Genomic DNA, 18002 nt, shown 5'->3' on the forward strand with positions numbered 1-18002 from the left:
GTACCATGTATCTCCTTCTCCTAGCAACTACCATGTATCTCCTTCTCCTAGCAACTAACAGTTTCAGCAGTTTGGAACATGAATTACAGCTAACAGATTCCCTTTAACACTTAACCAGTTTCTCAGCAATGAAGATATAGACCCTAGAACAAGAGGTGAAGGAGACATTCTTTATCATACTAACCACAAAATCTAACTGTAGTGTTAGGTAAGCAACAAGACAAACATTAACTGTTTGGTTTATCATATTTAATATCTATATAGAACATTTACATTGATAGATACAGTTTCATTTAGGATATCTGTGATTAATGTTACCTCTGTAAGTAAGTTACCTCTTTATGAACTTTGTATTTTGGCTAATTAATAAAAAAGTTTTAGGTTATATGTGTTTTATATATATATGTTGTTTTGCAGTAATGCAATGACATTTTTAATATCATTATAGTATTGTGTGATTTTGTCCTGCAGTCAATTACTGGGGTCTGTAACACGCCCAATAGCAATAGGAATTTTGTTTATATCATTAGCTAAAATATAAAGAAAAGGTCTGTGTACGGAGAACATTGACATAGTGCGGGCAACAGTAACAGAAGTTGCAGCTGCAGCTTTTGCCCCATCTTCCTTGATTTCCAAAATAGCTCGATGACGGACATCACTTAGTGCAAGTTCAGGGCTGTCTGACAGGGCACAAAAGTTTGGGTTTTCAAAAAGATCGTGGAGACCTGTTGAGTAAAAGCAAATATTGTTAAGATGTGGCTTTAGGGATGCACAACTAGTATTCCCTTACACAAAGGCCTTTTTGCTATATAAAAAGATAACAGTATTACGGTGTATATGGCAAATGTTCTCTGAAATGCCATCTGAATGGCTGCCATGAAAAGCTAGGTTCACACTGATATTCTATGGAGATAAAGAAGAAGCTTCTCTTAGCTTCTTACAATGAAAAGGTGAGGTTAGTCATCTGTTTGCACTGATGTGGTGCTGAGCAGCAGCCACTGTTGCTGCAGTGTGGTGTCTCCCAGGGTCAGGGGGCGTAGTCTGGCACCAGTGGGATTGCTGGACTACTGCCTTTAGGCATTGGTAATGTGGTGATAATGGTTTAATGGTTGCCAACCATCTATACACTATTTAAATTAGGGAATCACATGAATCTGAAACCAGAAAAAGTTGGGTGGTATTATTTACTAAAAATGTATACTAGTTTTAAAGAAGAATTCCACCCATCCCCCTGAAAAATAAAAACTATTCACTCATTGAGGAGTCAGTAGTGGCTTCCATTCTGTCCAGTTTATTTCTGCTCCGGCTGCTGTCTGTGCCCCCTACACCCTGATATCTTCTAGCTCAGTGCTTCTCAAACTGTGAGGCGGGCCCCAGTGAGGCGCCCCCCAGTTGTTGGTGAGGCCCAGCTGAGGAGCCAGTTTTCACAAAAGTAACTATAATCTGCACAGTCCTTTGGCTGTTTGCTAAAATCATTACCAATTTATTTTGTACTTGCTTAAATAGCATATAGAGCTTGGGATATGGATGACAGCTAGCCCTAGCATTATTTTCAGCGTTTATATGGAATTTGACCACAGATGGTGAGGCCCAGGCACCCGCCTGGTCAGTCTGGTGATGCCCAGGCATTGCCTTGGTCTGTTGGGTGAGGCTCCAGTAGAAGTTTGAGAAGCACTGTTCTAGCTGATTCCTGCTTCTGCACCTTGCCTGAATTCTTGTCAGTGCCTACAACTCCCAGCATGCCTCACTGCACTGTCTGTCTCCCTCCCACCTCAGTCACTGCCCACTCTCAGCCCTCTCTCCCTAGTTGGGCTTACTTCCCTGTCTCCCTGGATCTGTGGCCCTCCCCCATCTTGTGAGCAGCCTGCACTGTAATTGACCCTTTCCTGACAGCTAACCTGCTAAGAAGGAAAGCCTCAACACAATCTACCATGTAAAAAATGACGGGTGCTGTAGCGATGCAAACTGGAGAGCGATTACTTGTAGTTTTGCAAGCTGTGACCCTCCAGAATGCATAACTCCAACCACCATCATATATAAAAAAAAAAAGCAATGGCTGCGTGGACATCACTAACTCTGCGTGGACATCACTAACTCTTGTCCGGAGTGTGGAGGGGGGTCTGTATGGGCTGCTGTGGGCTGTATGTCAGCTGCGGTGTGATAAGGCAGAGGGGAGGAAGGGTCACATGTCACCTCACCCTGTGCTCTCCTTCCTGTCCCGGGAGAGTCTCTGGGCTGTGAAGTATAATGACAGCTCCAGTGATAAGACAGAGGGAGGAAGAGTCATATTTCACCTCACCGTGCTCTCCCTACTGTCTCCGCCATGCTGTACATCCAGGAGGTGTAGGCTGTAACACTGCACACATGATCACAGCTCCTGCATGAGGACAAGTCACCCGGTGATGTGATATCTTGAAAAATCATCATCCTGGCAACTTGTCCTCCTCCTACCTTGGAGCTGTGATCATACAGCGCAGAGCAGAGCACCCCCTACACCTCAGGGACAGCCATGCTCCAGCTTACCAGGAAGTGGAGGAAGCCGGCAGCAGGTTATAGGAGGAGGGAGTGGTTAGAGAGCAGGGCCGTGACGTCGCAGCCCCTGCCTATGCACTGTAATGGGAGACTGGGGAAGTGGGCGGGCAGCTGCTTATACAGGCCGGCCCTACATCCCACAGGCTACGTCACGGCCCCAAGATGGCCCCCGCACACAGTGTGACGTGACGACAGAGTTTTAGCTAGAACTACAAGACTTCCTGTGCTGGTTAGTGCAGGAAAAAAAAGCACTTTACATGCAAAATCCGTGATTAGTGTTTATTGAGCATTTGTATAACTTTTGTGGGGCAATACAATGCTTCAATATAGCTTTTGGACGGAATACCCCTTTAATTTTGCTGAGGTACAGTGGATCATTGAATAGCATGCGGATGTGTGCCCATGTCTTTATTTTATTTTTTGCTGTGGCCCATACTGGTGGATGGCTCATTGGGGGTGTAAAGGCCCTATTCCAACAGATTTGACGACAGATTATCTGCCAAAGATTTGAAGCCAAAACCAGGAACAGACTATAATCAGAGAACAGGTCATAAAGGAAAGACTGAGATTTCTCCTCTTTTCAAATCCACTCCTGGGTTTGGCTTCAAATCTTTGGCAGATAATCTGTCGTCAGATCTGTTGGTGGAATAGTGCCTTAAGGCTATGTTCAGCATACACACTGGGAGCTTTCCTGGCACAAGCATTTAAGATGTGTCAAATATGCAAATTTGTCGTGTACATAGACTAAACCAAGGGTAAAGAGCCTGGGCCCTTCAGCTGTTGCAAAACTACAACTCCCGTTGTGCCTGGACAGCCAAAGCTAAAGCTTTATTAGGTGTTATTTGTCTTTATTTTTACATTGTGGGAACATAACCTCAAGATTCCAAATTCCTCCTATTTTTTTTAACAGCAGTCACTTTAGGGGGAATTGCTGGCTGACTGGGAGACCCACTTTGCAAGTTTCTTATAAGGCCAGTTTCACACCTACTGCATTGCAGCAGATCTCACTGAAGCGGAAACCCACTGCAATGCTCTGTCCTTTCATTTCTTATGGCTCTACATTCTCGCAGCGGATTCTCATTCAAGAATGTAGCCAACGCCCACTTAAACCACCACTGTCGGACTAATACTTTACCTGCCCATGCTCCATTGCTTCTCTGGCTGCTGGCTCCCTGGTGTCCTGCTCAGCCAATTAGTGCGCTGTCCTGCCTGAGCCAAGATTGGCTGAGCAGGACAGCAGTGACCTAGGAGAAGCAAGCTGTAGAGCACGCAGGTGAGGTATTTGCTTGGTAGCCCAGCATATGCTGAGCTAAGTGGCTAACAGTACTGAGTAACACAGTGTATTTCACTGTGGAACATGCAGTGTGAAATCTTGCGCTGAATAGCGGTGGCAGTGAGCGGGGAACAAGGGGCAAACGAGCGCTGACAGCGCTCGTTTGCTCCTCTATGACGACCCGTGGAATAGGGCCATAAGTAATTGGTTAAAAAATTTTTGATAAATTAAAAAAAAAAAAAAAAAAGGCTAGATATAGTTAGAGTGCACTCCACAAACAGTATATTCACTAAATCACAAATTTTATTGAAATCACATAGAAACACCAAAAGACATGATTAAAAACATTAAAAGTTCCAATTGGTAACACAAAAATTCATGGTTAACCTAAACAGCAACAAAAAAAGTAACAATGGGTATAAAACCTACAGGGGGCTGCATGCAAATAATATTGCTACCATGACCGGAACAACCATTAATAATATAAATCAAAAATACCTAATCAATCTGAAGGCAAAGCATAAAGCAATAAAATCACGTAAACATATACATATATGTAGTTTGTCACAAAACTGTATAATATTGTAAGCAATGCCCTGGTAGCTCACACGGTCATGGAGCAGCCATCCCTGGAAAAGAACTCCACGCGTATCGTCACCTTCCGGTGACTTTTTTGAGATATATTGAGTCCCCTCCTTTTTGTTTCACCAAAAAAACTTTTGAAATGTCATAGAGACATGTCAAAAGTTTTTATCAGTCTGGGTCTGAGTGTTCAGACCAGTACCAATAGGTAGATCGCAGTGTGCAGTGTGTCCTCTCCCCACTCTGAGTTAGAAAAAAAGAGTCGGGCTCCATTATAAGTGTGACCCTTTTTTCTAACTCAGAGCAGAGAGTGGACATGCTGCAGCTCATCTTCTTTCTGCTCCTTCTGATTGGTACGGATGTTAACACTCCGACCTTGACCAAAGGCCAAATGAGTTTATTGCTCAGACGGCAGATTTGTAGCAGTGGCAGATTTTATGGAGTGGCTATCAATTATACTGTCTGCTACTCACTCATTGAATTCACTGATCCCATAACCTGCAAATGATAGTTGGACACAGACATAGAATGCAAGGACGTAAGGACTGCAAACACTTTGTAGGTATTGTTATATGCTTCAGACATCACTACCTCTTTAAATGGAGCACAAGTTGTAATGGTAGTATGACCATGAATAAGATCACCATGAGTAGTCAAAATGCATTGATTCTTCTATATATCAGGTGCTTTTATTTTTTAAAAAGGAATAGATTGAAGAATTATTTACACACTTATGTAATTAAAAGTCTTGTCCTGAGCAAGGATGGAAGGTAGTGCTTGAACAGGGCAATTTATTAATTTATGGTGGAGCTGTATTGTGTGTATGCACTTATTAAAAGCTGCAGGTCCTCTGCACATACGCCTTACTTATGATTTTCAATAGGCTTGGGGGGCAAGGGGTGATGGGGCATTGTGGGCATGCTATTTCAGGTTCCACCTCAGGAAGCAGAAATCCTTGAATCGACCAGCTCTTACACACAAACACACACACAGTATATGCATATATATATATATATATATATATATATTAAGAGAGAGAGAAACAGATTTTAAAGTATCACTTACCAAGTAAACCCAATGTTTCAGTTAATCCAAAGTCTGAGTCAAGTTTCAGCTTTGGTAAAGATACAGATGTGGCGCGAGGAGATTTTTCTTCTAGTTGTGTCATCAGCAAATTCACAATTTCTCCGCTTAGACGTTTTTCCACGTTTTGTAATGCATCATTTTCTTGTGATATTGGCAAAAAGATGATGAGACTGCAGTTATCAGATAAAGGAAATCTGGCGACCTAGATGCAATATTTAAAGAAGTATGTCACCATAAGGTTATGTTCCCACAGTGGGGGTTTTTTGTCTATATTGTGGCTGTCTTTACAGGCCGCCATCCAAAAAGACGCCCGTAAAACAGCCAAAAAAGACATTGTGGGAACATAGCCTTACAATGTAAGACTAAAGTATAATGTAATGTAAGTATAAAATATAAGTAAAAAAGTATTTACAAAGTGACACAATAGACGTAGTTTAGCTTCTGTATACCTCCATAATGGATTTGAAACAAATCAATCCATATATGTTTTAGGCCATTGTCAGGGAAGGACAGGAAGGTACAAGGACAGGTGAGCCCTGAAGCTGGCACCCACCCCACTGATCCTACCTATTTGCCTCAGATGCAAACGGACTAACAAGACAGACAAACACAACAAGAGAAGAGTCAGAATTCCGGGTCAATAACAGTCAAGCGGCGAGGTACAAACACGAGTCCAGAGAGTAGTCAGAGAAGCAAGCCAGAGGGTCGAGCAACGGGAAAAGCAAGGTCAGGAAAGATAGCGAGGTCAAGAAAACACTAGGGATACTAGGCTCTATCGCAGGCAAGAACTGAGACACAGGGAAAGGAACTTATACACCCCGGAGTCCCAGCCCCCAGGCATCATTGGAGCTGGGACTCTAGACTAACACTGGGCGGTGGATATGACTGGAGCCCACTGCTGTCAGTCATGTCCCTAACGCCGCTCAGCTGGGGAAGAATGGCCCCAGCCAAGGCTAGCAGTGGGCGTTCCCAGCAGGCTGACTGCCAGGGACGCTGCCGATGCGCCCCTAGCAACCAGCCCTGCACTAAGGACGCCGTCAGCGTCTCCTGAGCCCGGCCGTGACGTAATGACAGTGGGCCGGCCGCTAGGGACGCCGGCGGCCCGCCCCTAGCAACCGGCCCCGCACGTCACCAGGGACGCCGGCGGCTCTGCTTAGAGTCCGGCCGCTCGCTCCGGCAGAGCCAGGAGCCGAGCGCGGGGCCCGGACCCTGACAGCCATGTTCACATGGCATAAGAGTCCGGCCGTTTCGTGACCCAGACGGTCTCTGAAAAGATCTCTGAAAGATGATCTTTCGGCCAACAGAGTTCTGATGCGGGCGCATCCGTGTGTGCCAGCATCAGAACTCCCCACAGCACACAATGAAGCAAGCGGCCGGAGCCGCTCGCTTCATTGTGTGAACTGACAGAGCTTTCTGCGACCGCTTTTCAGTGATTAGCCCCCGCAAGAAACCGACATGTCAGTTCTTTGCGGCGCCGCAGGAGATCCCGGATGGAGCGTATACGATGTGTATATTCTGTGGCCGGGATCCTATAAAAGGCTAAGCAGCATAGCTTTACGTAAAAAGTGCGGCCATTGTTACCAAAAGCAACAACGGCTCTACTGTTACGAAAAGTTACGTTGTGTGAACATAGCCTTAAAGTGCAATGTTTCGTTCAAGAGTTTTGACAAAAATATTCCATTAACTGATTAAGACAGGGAGGGCAAACTGGCAGACATTTTTTCAGACATTAGTGAACTTAGAAGGTTAGCAGCAAATTAAAAAATTTTCAGAAAAATGTCAAAATAGTTTTTTTTAAAAGTACTAGTTAATTTCCGAAGTAACTTTGAGAAGCCCACATGCAAGAAACCCACATAAATCACCCCATTTTAAAAAGCTACACCCCTTAAACAGAATTTAAGAGCTTTGTTAACCCTTTACATGGTTTACAGGAATCAATTTGTTAATTTTCTATTTTAACACATTCACAGAAAAATGTGATTTTATATTTATTACCCTGATTCAGCAGTTTTAAGAAATATCCCAGGTGTGGCCATAGTGTGCTGAATGACTCACAGGTCTCAGAACTAAAAGACCACCCTGTCGATGTTAGGGCCTTCTTTTTTATTAAGCTGTTTTACAGGAACCATGCTGGGTTTTGGGTTTGTAAAGGAGTTGAGGTGCCAAATCATAAGAAAGACCCCCCAATAGACCCCATTTTGGAAACTATACTTCTCAAGAAATTTATCCCCCCTCCACACATAGATATTTTTGATGTTTTATAGAATTTATTGGAATTTAGCTTTAAATATACAAAAATATAAAGAAATATGCAGTTTCAACTTAAATGAGCACCCCAAAATTTGTTATGCAATTTATCCTGAGTACAGCAGTATCCCATATGTGACCATAAACTACTTGTAAGGTAGAAATGAAGATTTAGCCAGAACCATTTTGTGCATTTGCAGTGCCCCCCCCCCCCCCCCCATGGAAACACCCCATCTGACTTCATTTTAGATACTAGATTATCTAGGGGCAGGGCCGTTTTAATACACTGGTGGGCCCAGTGCACAGACCTCAAGAGTGGGCCCCCTCTCCTTATAAAGCTTAACTGAATTATATTTATCAGGTATTATCACTGGTGCATTATACTCAGTGCATCAGGTTTTATGACAAGTTATAAAAAGGGAGTATGGTCGGGGAGCATTGCTATGTCAGGTACAATACCCCTAAATCTTTATGAATAATGGAGAGTGAAGCTAGTGGGGGCACGTACAGACCTAATATCACCACTGGAACAGTTTCTGGCTATAACAGGTTCCCACTGTAGGGAGTATGGGTGTGTAAGCTCTTGTGTCCCCCCAGTCCTCCTCCTAGTCTGTAGGAGGAGGACTGGGGGGGACACAGGAGCTTATAGACTAGGAGGAGGACTGGGGGACACAGGAGCTTACAGACTAGGAGGACTGGGGGGACACAGGAGCTTCCAGACTAGGAGGATTGGGGGGACACAGGAGCTTCCAGACTAGGAGGACTGGGGGGACACAGGAGCTTACAGACTAGGAGGACTGGGGGGGGGGGGGGGGGGGAGACAGGAGCTTACAGACTAGGAGGAGGACTGGGGGGGACACAGGAGCTTACAGACTAGGAGGACTGGGGGGGGGGGGACACAGGAGCTTACAGACTAGGAGGAGGACTGGGGGGGGGGCAGGAGCTTACAGACTAGGAGGACTGGGGGGACACAGGAGCTTACAGACTAGGAGGAGGACTGGGGGGGACACAGGAGCTTACAGACTAGGAGGACTGGGGGGACACAGGAGCTTACAGACTAGGAGGAGGACTGGGGGGGACACAGGAGCTTACAGACTAGGAGGAGGACTGGGGGGGGACACAGGAGCTTACAGACTAGGAGGAGGACTGGGGGGGGACACAGGAGCTTACAGACTAGGAGGAGGACTGGGGGGGGGGGGACAGGAGCTTACAGACTAGGAGGACTGGGGGGACACAGGAGCTTACAGACTAGGAGGAGAACTGGGGGACACAGGAGCTTACAGACTAGGAGGAGGACTGGGGGGCACAGGAGCTTATAGACTAAGAGGACTGGGGGGGCACAGGAGCTTACAGACTAGGAGGAGGACTGGGCGGGGGCACAGGAGCTTCCAGACTAGGAGGACTGGAGGGGGACACAGGAGCTTACAGACTAGGAGGAGGACTGGGGGACACAGGAGCTTACAGACTAGGAGGAGGACTGGGGGGACACAGGAGCTTCCAGGCTAGGAGGACTGGGGGGGACACAGGAGCTTCCAGACTAGGAGGACTGGGGGGGGGGGGACAGGAGTTTACAGACTAGGAGGACTGGGGGGGACACAGGAGCTTCCAGACTAGGAGGACTGGGGGGGACACAGGAGCTTACAGACTAGGAGGACTGGGGGGGGGGACAGGAGCTTACAGACTAGGAGGACTGGGGGGGACATAGGAGCTTACAGACTAGGAGGAGGACTGGGGGACACAGGAGCTTACAGACTAGGAGGACTGGGGGGACACAGGAGCTTACAGACTAGGAGGACTGGGGGGACACAGGAGCTTCCAGACTAGGAGGACTGGGGGGACACAGGAGCTTCCAGACTAGGAGGACTGGGGGGACATAGGAGCTTACACACTAGGAGAACTGGGGGGGGGACACAGGAGCTTACAGACTAGGAGGACTGGGGGGACACAGGAGCTTACAGACTAGGAGGAGGACTGGGGGACACAGGAGCTTACAGACTAGGAGGAGGACTGGGGGACACAGGAGCTTACAGACTAGGAGGACTGGGGGACACAGGAGCTTACAGACTAGGAGGAGGACTGGGGGGACACAGGAGCTTACAGACTAGGAGGACTGGGAGGACATAGGAGCTTACAGACTAGGAGGAGTACTGGGGGGACACAGGAGCTTACAGACTAGGAGGAGGACTGGGGGACACAGGAGCTTACAGACTAGGAGGAGGACTGGGGGACATAGGAGCTTACAGAATAGGAGGAGGACTGGGGGGACACAGGAGCTTACAGACTAGGAGGACTGGGGGGACACAGGAGCTTCCAGACTAGGAGGAGGACTGGGGGACATAGGAGCTTACAGACTAGGAGGAGGACTGGGGGGACACAGGAGCTTACAGACTAGGAGGACTGGGGGACACAGGAGCTTCCAGACTAGGAGGACTGGGGGGACACAGGAGCTTCCAGACTAGGAGGACTGGGGGGACACAGGAGCTTCCAGACTAGGAGGACTGGGGGGACATAGGAGCTTACACACTAGGAGAACTGGGGGGGGACACAGGAGCTTACAGACTAGGAGGACTGGGGGGGACACAGGAGCTTACAGACTAGGAGGACTGGGGGGGACACAGGAGCTTACAGACTAGGAGGACTGGGGGGGGGGACACAGGAGCTTACACACTAGGAGGACTGGGGGGACACAGGAGCTTACAGACTAGGAGGAGGACTGGGGGGACACAGGAGCTTACAGACTAGGAGGAGGACTGGGGGACACAGGAGCTTACAGACTAGGAGGAGGACTGGGGGACACAGGAGCTTACAGACTAGGAGGACTGGGGGACACAGGAGCTTACAGACTAGGAGGAGGACTGGGGGGACACAGGAGCTTACAGACTAGGAGGACTGGGAGGACATAGGAGCTTACTGACTAGGAGGAGTACTGGGGGGACACAGGAGCTTACAGACTAGGAGGAGGACTGGGGGACACAGGAGCTTACAGACTAGGAGGAGGACTGGGGGACATAGGAGCTTACAGACTAGGAGGAGGACTGGGGGGACACAGGAGCTTACAGACTAGGAGGACTGGGGGACACAGGAGCTTACAGACTATGAGGACTGGGGGGGACACAGGAGCTTACAGACTAGGAGGAGGACTGGGGGGACACAGGAGCTTACAGACTAGGAGGACTGGGGGGGGGGACACAGGAGATTACACACTAGGAGGACTGGGGGGGGGGGACACAGGAGCTTACAGACTATGAGGACTGACTCAGACCTTCTAGTCTGTAAGATCTTGTGACCCCCCATCATACTAAGATCCTGGGAAAGCTGGGTGGCCTCAGTCATACAACAATATAAGATGCAGGAAAGCTGGGTGACTTCTGAATGGCAGTAAGTGTTAAAGGACAACTCCCACAAAAATTTTTTTTTGCTCATTTAACACACATTACAAAGTTATATAACTTTGTAATGTGGTTAAATACCCGGCCTGGCCCCCTTCCCCCACTTTCGGACCCCCGACCCCCCACCCCGGAAGTTAAGGAATGTATACATTACCTATTACGATCGTCACGGTCCTGATTGGCTGAGCTTGCTGGAAGCCATGTGATGCGCTCCAGCCAATGAAAAGGCTGCCGGTGCGCAAGCGCACTGGCAGCCTTTTCCATCCCCTGGACCCGGAAGTTGGAGACATCGCTGGATGGCGGACGGCGGCGACGGAGAGGCGGACGGCGGGCGAATCGAGTGGTGATTGTCACCGGAGAGATGGTGAGTATGGTGTCTGTGTGTGTCTGTGTTTTTTTTTTTTTTTGGGGGTCCCGCCGGAGTTGTCCTTTAAAATACCACCTGTGGTCTGTGCCGGGGGCGGGGCTTGAGACCAGGGGGCGGGGCTTATCGGGACATACTCCGGACAGGTCCGGTGGGCAAATCCTCTGTCAGTGGGCCCCCAGCTTCAATTCCCCCCCTCCACACCCCCACCTGGCTACTACTTACATCCATGGTGCAGGTGCTGCTCCCCGGCCTCCACACACTCTGCCTGGGGAGAGGCTGGATGCTTGTACAGTCGGCACTGCCTCCTGGGCTCCCCCACAGACAGGGCCAGCAGAGCATGGAGTGCAGCCTGGAGCTGCTTCCTGTAAGACCCGGTCACTCTGTCTCACAGGAAGCAGCTACAGTCCTCCTCCTTCCCGACCACCACCAGCCCCACACTGCCACAGGTGTCACAGAGCGCCAACACTTGTGTCTTCAGCTCCTTCCCCTTCACTGCTCTCCTCAGCCGGGGGGCCCCTGTCACGTGATCTGAACTAGGGGGCCCGGTGCACGTGCACCATATGCACCTAGGTTAAAGCGGCCCTGTCTAGGGGTGATGGGTGCATTTAATCCCCAGAGGAGTTAAAGAAAAGGTTTTTTTTAGCATTGGGCCATGAAAGTGTCGGTTTAGTCATATGAGAAAGAGATCGCTGATCTCAGGGAGACCAGCCTAAAGATGACATTGCCGACTGCTGGTTAAAGCGCTCAATGCAGTGAAATCCTAGGTGCATTGCTCCCTGGGAAACATGAATATGCAAAAGAAGAGCCTGTGAAGCCTCATTTAAAAGTCCTGAAACACAGGACTAGCCAGATATCCCTCTGAGAAGGACCCAGCAAATGGGTGGCTCCTGTGGGGAAACCACCAAAACCACCATATTAAGTTGCCCTATAAGTCAATGTAATGACAAGGGAAAAACCAAGGCCAGGTATCCAGCCACAGACAGCTGAGGGGTGTTGCCCCTGATCAGTGTGGTCTCCTTGAGATCAGCGATCTGTTTCTGTTATGACTTTACTAGGCATTGCTCCCACCTAGCTAGAATCCTGCTCCACACTAATGAGGGACAACACCCTAAAACAGCTGTCTGTGGATGGATACCTGGCCTTGGTTACATTGACTTATAGGCCCACTGAATATGGTGGTTTTGGTAGTTTCCCTACAATTTCTATAAAAAAACATGATGTCACAACCCAGTTGTATGTACCTAAGGGATCCAGCAGGGGAGCAGTATATGTAGAAGTATAGAAGTAGAAGTCTATGCAGAAGTATGTGTAGTGCAATCATCCCTGCTCCCAGCCCCCTACCATGCAGAGGGTGAACTCTTTAGTTACTATCTATCCCGTTCCCATCTGCCTCCCTTCCTCCCCTGCTGCCCGCTCATGTACCAGCCTCCCTCCCTCCCCGTGCTGCCCAGTGCTTGCTCATTTGCTAGCTTCCCTTCCCATACTGCCCGGCACCCGCTCATGTGCCTTCCTCCCTGTGCTGCCTGCTCATGTGCCAGCCTCCCTTCCCGTGCTGCCTGTTGCCCGATGTGCCTACCTCTAAGTAAAGCCGGCTGGCCCTGCGCCTCAAGAGCAGGTGTTGATTTGCTCCATTGATTCTAATGAAGCCGCGACATAGTAGGGTGGTAGGTTCCTCCCACTTGGAGCTTTACCCCCGGCCAGTGCCTGGGAATACACCGGCAACGTACACGGGAATCGGGCCGCATTTCAAAAGAAGGACCATGGCACCAGCATCCCCTATCCAAGTAAAACTCAGAAAAGAGATGTACTGGTGCTACATTCACTTTAAGTACAAGTAATAGTACAAGCCTCCCCCTCACTTCAGAAGAAGCAGATTTTCTGTGTCCTTTATGGTTTATGGAGGAGTGCTAACTTACCTCACCAAGTTCCAAGACCAGCACTGAGCAGTCTGACATATGAGTCCAGCATTTCCGTGGCCACACAGCCTGCAAAGGCTTCTTTTCTTCTCTTCCTGCTCACTCATCCCCCCCCCCCTTCATATTTTATAATGGACACAGCAAACCTGTCTTCACTTTGCCTGATAATGAACAGATAAGAAGCAAGGGTGGACACAGACTGCATAGGGCCCCTGAACGAAAAATTTGCCTGCCCCCTCCCCTTTGTCTTCTTTGATCTTCTCCATCTGGCCCAGGCCACCGTGACGATTTCTTCCAGCTACAATTCATCTAATCAGAATCTGCCAGACAAACATCTTAGGATACACACTATCCCTTTAACTTCCTTCCCTTTTTTTCTACCTATAGGCTCCCATATAGTAGTAATTCCACAGTTTGGTCTCATGTGCAGTAAAGTGAGTATGTGTATGGGTTGCCCCTGTATGTAAGATCGCCCATATAGTCATAACACTATCTTCTATGACCCCCATATCGTAATAACATCCCCTTCTATGACCGCTCCCCATATAGCAATAAGGTCCCTTGCTGTACCTTTCATATAGTAATAATGCCCCTTGTTTTGACCCTCCATAGTAATAATGCCTCCTGTTGGGTACCCCTCATAGTAATAAAGCCCCCTGTTGTGACCCCCTGTAGAGTAATAAAGCCCCCTGTTGTGATCCCCCATAGCAACAATACCTCCTGTTGTGACCACCCATAGTAACAATACCTCCTGTTGTGACCCCCCCATAGTAACAATGCCCCCTGCTGTATACAGCCCCCATAGTGACAGGAGGAGAAATCATCCCCCCCAGCGGCTCTTCAATCCACTACCCTGACTGTCCCAGGCCCTCACGTTACTGAGGGCCCCCACCTGCTACCCCTCCTCACCATCTGGACACAGGAATCCACCGCTCTCATGTTTCCCTCAGTGACAGGAGAAGACGCCGCCACTCACACTATAATGTTACACTGTAATGGACTGCTCCTCTCCTTTGTACTTTAAGGCATCCGCGGGGTTGACAGGCCCCTCCCCCAGGCAAGGTCACAACGCCTTACAAGCTGTCAGTTGTATGGCGTGTGCGTCTGCAGGTGCTGGGCTGGGCTCCCGACCTAGCTCAACACTGATTATAGCGGCAGTGCATCCCTAGAAGCTGCGGAGACACATCTTCTTGGGATTCTGAAAAGGAGACAACTGAGCAGGAGGCGGGCCCCTGTCCCCCTCTGGGCTGCTATGGCTGCACAAGTGGTATGTCCGCCACTGATAAGAAGTGAGGGGATTTGGGGGAGGGGGGGCGAGGCTGGAAGACAGCTTTTTGAGTACAGATAGAGGCCTTTTTGCCTAAAGAAACTATTACGGAGTTTCTTAAAATTGCTTGTACGATTTCTGCAAAAATATTTTAAATGACAGTTGCACTTTAACCCTTTCGGGACCAGGCTAATTTACGTTTTTGCGTTTTCGTTTTTTCCTCCTTATGCTTAAAAGGCCATAGCACTTGCATTTTTACACCTACAGACCCACATGAGCCCTTATTTTTTGCGTCACTAATTGTACTTTGCAATGACAGGCTGAACTTTAGCATAAAATATACTGCAAAACCAGAAAAAAATTATATGCGCAGTGAAATTGAAAAAAAACCTTAATTCTTTTTCTTTGGGGGGATTGTGTTTTTTACGCCGTGTGTCCTATGGAAAAACATGTTTTATATGTTCCTCAAGTCGTTACGATTAAAACGATATGTAACATGTATAACTTTTCTTTTATCTGATGGCCTGTAAAAAATTCAAACCATTGTTAACAAATATACGTTCCTTAAAATTGCTCCATTCCCATACTTATAGCGCTTTTATCCTTCGGTCTATGGGGCTGTGGGAGGTGTCATTTTTTGCGCCATGATGTGTTCTTTCTATCGGTACCTTGATTGCGCATATGCAACTTTTTGATCGCTTTTTATTACATTTTTCTGGATTTGATGCGACCAAAAATGCGCAATTTTGCACTTTGGGATATTTTTGCACTTACGCCGTTTACCGCGCGAGATCAGGAATGTGATTCATTAATAGTTCGGGCGATTACGCACGCGGCGATAGCAAACATGTTTATTTATTTACTTTTATTTATAACCTGGGAAAAGGGGGTGATTCAGACTTTTATTAGGGGAGGGGGCTTTTTATTGACAACAACACTTTTTTTTATTTTTTTTACACATATACTAGTAGCCCCCCTGGGGGACTTCTAGTATATACACTTTGATCTCTCATTGAGATCTTTGCTGTATAGTTATACAGCAAAGATCAATGAGATAGGCACTCGTTTGCTTTCGGCTGCTGCAGTCGAAAACAAACAAGTGCCGAGCCAGGGACGGCGCCATCATGGAGCGGTCCCCGGCCGGCTTCAGTAACGGAGATCGCTCCTCTGGGACGACGTCCCGGAGGAGCGATCTCCCCCACTAGACACCAGGGAACGGCTGAATCCGGTAATCGGAGGCAGCTGTCATCTTTGACAGCTGCCTCCGATTATCTAATTATCTAATAGCCATGATCCCGGGCTACATAAGGCACCCGCACGAGGACGAGGACAGTTACGTCCTTGTGCGGGAAAGGGTTAATTAGGTCTACCTTCTCTAAATTTTGGTACATAAAGCAGCACTATCAGCAGTTCTGCCGAGAGAACCTGCTGATATGCCACAAAAGCCCTTTACCTTAGCAGTTGAAAGCTGTTAGAAACGCTCCTCTGCGCCTCTGCATTCTTTAGAAATTCGCTAATTGCCCCTATGCAAATGTGGGGCTTAAAGGGAACCAATCACCTAAAAAATCGATATGAGGCCAATAATCTGTGCTAATATACCCTTTAACACACTTTCCACACAAATATCTGCCCCTACCCCATACACCCCAAAATCATACTTTGATCTTGTCCCGCGCTGTATGCTAATTCCTCTTATGTAGTCATGTTCAGGCCAAGTAGTCACGGCCCGGGGGCTGGGTTTGTCTGTAATCACACCTCTATGGCCGTCATTCACTGCATCATCATCCTGGCGGCAGGCCTGACACACTGACATACACAGCGGCTCTCTATCCCCTGTACTGTGTATGTGAGAACAGATATATGTGTGGAAAGCGTATTAAAGGGTGTATTAGCACAGATTATTGGCCTCATATCGATTTTTCAGGTGATTGGTTCCCTTTAAGAGCATTTGGGGCGTCACCTGCGTCCAGGAGCACCACTCTGCCCCATCTAGTCCGCCCCCATCTGTCCTGTCCCCCCCGCCCCTCCAGTCCAGCTCGCCCAGCCAGCCTCCTCCCGTGCCGCTCAGCCCACCCTTTCCCATGCCGCTGGTATGATATAGCTGATCAGGACCCCAGGACAGTAGGGTGCTCACTGCCACAGTTTGCAGCTGGCAGGACTGTGATCCTTGGTGTCTAGTGGGGAGGATCACTCCTCCGGGACTTGAGGAACATATATAACAAGTCAGTTTTACCCCAGGGCGAACGGCGTAAAAACGAAAAAAAAACAAATAAAAGAAATGCGTGTTTTTTTTTTTTTATTTCAACACACATTTTTCTGTTTACGCAGTGTACTTTATGAAAAAATTCAACCTGTCATTGCAAAGTACAATTAGTGGCGCAAAAAAAAAAAAAAAAGGGGGCTCATGTACGTTTCTAGGTGAAAAAATGCAAGTGCTATGGCCTTTTAAGCACAAGGAGGGAAAAACGAAAACGCAAAAATTTAAATTGGCCCGGTTCTCTAAGGGTTAAGGCCAGGGGCGTATCTAGGATTCACGGGGCCCCATAGCAAAATTTTTTAAGGGGCCCCCCTCCTCTAAGCACAACACAAAGCACTGTGTGTGTGTGTGTGTATATATATATATATATATATATATATATATATATATATATATATATACACTCACCGGCCACTTTATTAGGTATACCATGCTAGTAACGGGTGGTCTTCTGCTGCTGTAGCCCATCTGCCTCAAAGTTCGACGTACTGTGCGTTCAGAGATGCTCTTCTGCCTACCTTGGTTGTAATGGTTGGCTATTTGAGTCACTGTTGCCTTTCTATCAGCTCGAACCAGTCTGCCCATTCTCCTCTGACCTCTGGCATCAACAAGGCATTTCCACCCACAGAATTGCGGCTCACTGGATGTTTTTTCTTTTTCGGACCATTCTCTGTAAACCCTAGAGATGGTTGTGCGTGAAAATCCCAGTAGATCAGCAGTTTCTGAAATACTCTTCTGAAATAGCCCTTCTGGCACCAACAACCATGCCACTTTCAAAGGCACTCAAATCACCTTTCTTCCCCATACTGATTCTCGGTTTGAACTGCAGGAGATTGTCTTGACCATGTCTACATGCCTAAATACACTGAGTTGCCGCCATGTGATTGGCTGATTAGAAATTAAGTGGTAACGTGCAGTTGGACAGGTGTACCTAATAAAGTGGCCGGTGAGTGTATATATACACACACTTTACTGCTGGTGTACTGATAACCCCTGAACACTGCAAGGAGCTCTGCACATTTTCCTTTCCTACTTGATTGCTAGCTGGAGAACAGAGGTCAGGGGTTATCAGAGCAGTGAAACAGA

At 47.9% G+C, this 18002-nt stretch overlaps 1 protein-coding gene across 1 annotated transcript in view; it reads right to left on the minus strand.

Moving 5' to 3' along the window:
* Positions 1-234: 234 nt before the first annotated feature.
* SERPING1 (serpin family G member 1) overlaps positions 235-18002 on the minus strand; it is a 134245-nt gene continuing 116477 nt past the window's right edge. Inside the window, exons 7-8 of the mRNA XM_069980797.1 lie at positions 5453-5675; positions 235-725 (exon numbers count right to left, since the gene is read on the minus strand). Of these exons, the coding sequence (XP_069836898.1) occupies positions 472-725; positions 5453-5675 (477 nt within the window). The 3' untranslated portion in view covers positions 235-471. The remainder of the gene's footprint in view (positions 726-5452; positions 5676-18002) is intronic.

The sequence above is a fragment of the Dendropsophus ebraccatus genome, chromosome 8 (assembly GCF_027789765.1).
Source record: "Dendropsophus ebraccatus isolate aDenEbr1 chromosome 8, aDenEbr1.pat, whole genome shotgun sequence".
In the NCBI taxonomy this organism is placed as follows: Eukaryota; Metazoa; Chordata; class Amphibia; order Anura; family Hylidae; genus Dendropsophus; species Dendropsophus ebraccatus.